Genomic DNA, 2464 nt, shown 5'->3' on the forward strand with positions numbered 1-2464 from the left:
CCTCTGTTGCAGTGATAGAACTTCTGTCTCTGATAGAAAAGGCGTGAGTTCAAATCCCCACTGCCCCAGAGATAACATTTCTGAATATTGTTATTAGAAAATGTCTACTTGTGTTCTGTATGAGAAACAAAATGATATCAGGTATTCAAATACCAGAATTGATCCCATGTGCTCCAGAAAACTGAGACAAAACTATGGAATTCAAACTGGGACGATGCAAACACCAGTTTTGGATTATGGGAATCAATGTTAATCATTTGTTAACAGAGCCAAGCGTGTCTAACATGTTTCAAAAGTATTGTTTTGCATGGGAATGTTAAATCTTTGGACAGTAAGCAAGAAGCTGACTGTTCCTGTTAGCAACAGGGTTACATTACAGAGGACATCCTCCATGAAAACTCTGCACAGGGAGCAAGAGGACAGACCATTCATCGTTCCCCTCCCCTCTGCTCCACAACAACTTATCTGTTGATTCTCATTGGTGTGAAAGTGAAGATACATTCTGTCAACTCATGAGCTGACGCAAAATCCCTGGCAGTTCCCCAGAAACACAGGTTACATTCAAACTGTTCTGCACTCTTTACGATTGGTATGTTCCAATCAAATTTAATTTTAAAGTGTCTTAAATTTACATTTCCAATTGGTGCAATTTGGCAGTTTAAAACTGACTTGAATTTTGTAAGAATGTCCAATCGGGGGAATCAAAAACACCAAGTTCAAAATTCGTGCCCTACTCTTGACATAAAATGGAGATTGTCAGATTTTGTCACAGAGGGATTTAGGATGGATAAGGTACTTGGTGGAATCCTGCAATGAGTGAGCTTTATTCTGTCTCTGACCCAGGGTGTATCTGAGCAGAGAACATTAACTGCACAAGACACTCATCCTAGACCTGTTAATAATCCACTTTAACTACACAGATGGAATGTAAGTCAGAGTGAGAAACAACTAATTCAGTATTTAACTCATAACGGGAGGGAAAAAAACACTTCATTACTTCTGTTGAATTATTAAATGCAACTTTGAAATTTTTATTGACATGAATTAACAGTGTCCATCAGTGCAAGTGAAATGTTTACAAAACTCGGTTTACCGCTGGACTTATTGACTGTTCTGTTGATAATCTTCAATGGAATCGCTTCATGTCCCACCACACAGGAGTAAGAAGCACCGCTGGCCCACTCCTCCGCTGTAATGGATAACAGGCTGTAGATGAAGAAGGAGGTGTTGTCACTCTCCGCCATCACCTCGGTGTTCTTGTAGTTACTGGGATTCACCGGCTTGTCATTGTTTGTCCACTTGACAAAGATCTCTCTGGGGGAGAAACCTCTCACTAAACAGGTGAGCGAGAGAAACCTCTGAGCGGAGATTTCTTCTGTTGGTGGCAGGAGGACCGACACTGATGGCTCCAGCGGATTAATCAATGCAGAATATTTGAGACAAATATAAATCAACCAAAAAAATCCTGAACCGATATCACAATTTTGCTAAATATTAAAATACGCCATGTTTAATTTGGGATTTATTTACTTTCATTTTCTAAAGGCGCAGTATGGTACACATTCTGTTCATTAAAAAAAAAGGAAAGTTTAATGTGAAAGTTGCCTCCATGTTTCCAGCCCACAACAAGGACATTCTGGCCATTTGTCATTGCTGATGGTGGCGTCACAACTCAGGCTTCTTCCTACCTTATCTGACTTAATCAGAATACAATATCCTTTGGTCCATCTTTTTCTTAATCAGCTACTCAGCTATCCTGCCTTCAGATGCATCATTAATGCCCCCAACGGTGTTGGTTCATTACCAATCAAAGCCTATCATTGATGTAACTGGATCTGGATTACACATGGGATCCTTTGTGCTTGAATCTCACCGCTCACCTTTCTCCTTGTGGATGGAGTCTCTCAGCGGAGTCGGTAGATTCTGATGGTACACCACGCATTCAAAAGTAACGCCACTCATCCAGGCTTCAGTAGAAATGTCTAATTTGCTGATCACGCTGTCGGGATTCTGTCCAGGCTGCTCAGCAATCTCTGATTTCAGAGGCTTCTTTTCGTGTTTCCAGGTCACGTTGACTCCAGAAGGAAGATTGGACACAACGCAGGTTAACGTCACCGTCGCCTCCAGTAAGACTTGTTCTACTGCCGGTGGGAGGATTTTAACGGTTTTAGGGTGGCACTCGGTATCTTCTATGAAACAAAAATCAAAGTCAATGAAAAATGCCCCTTTCTGATACAAACAGCCAATCTTCAGATTACTCCTTCACAGGGTGAAGACACCACCTTCAAAATGGCAACTCCAACTATTCTGAAACGATGCTTACTATTGTTGATGTATTTTGATCTGTGAAACATTTGTGATTATCTATAACATACCCTGTGTAATTATTCCGAAAGAACACTGGCTTTATAACAAGTGAAACCGGTGAAACAAGTAAAATCATCGAAGATACCATCATGTAACC

At 40.7% G+C, this 2464-nt stretch overlaps 1 gene segment (V, D, J or C); it reads right to left on the minus strand.

The window, feature by feature from the left end:
• Positions 1–1031: 1031 nt before the first annotated feature.
• Positions 1032–2455, minus strand: LOC122545447. The segment is given in 3 exon segments: positions 1032–1423; positions 1881–2260; positions 2376–2455. Coding segments are annotated over 3 exon segments (852 nt in total).
• Positions 2456–2464: the final 9 nt, after the last annotated feature.

The sequence above is a fragment of the Chiloscyllium plagiosum genome, unplaced genomic scaffold (assembly GCF_004010195.1).
Source record: "Chiloscyllium plagiosum isolate BGI_BamShark_2017 unplaced genomic scaffold, ASM401019v2 scaf_27959, whole genome shotgun sequence".
In the NCBI taxonomy this organism is placed as follows: Eukaryota; Metazoa; Chordata; class Chondrichthyes; order Orectolobiformes; family Hemiscylliidae; genus Chiloscyllium; species Chiloscyllium plagiosum.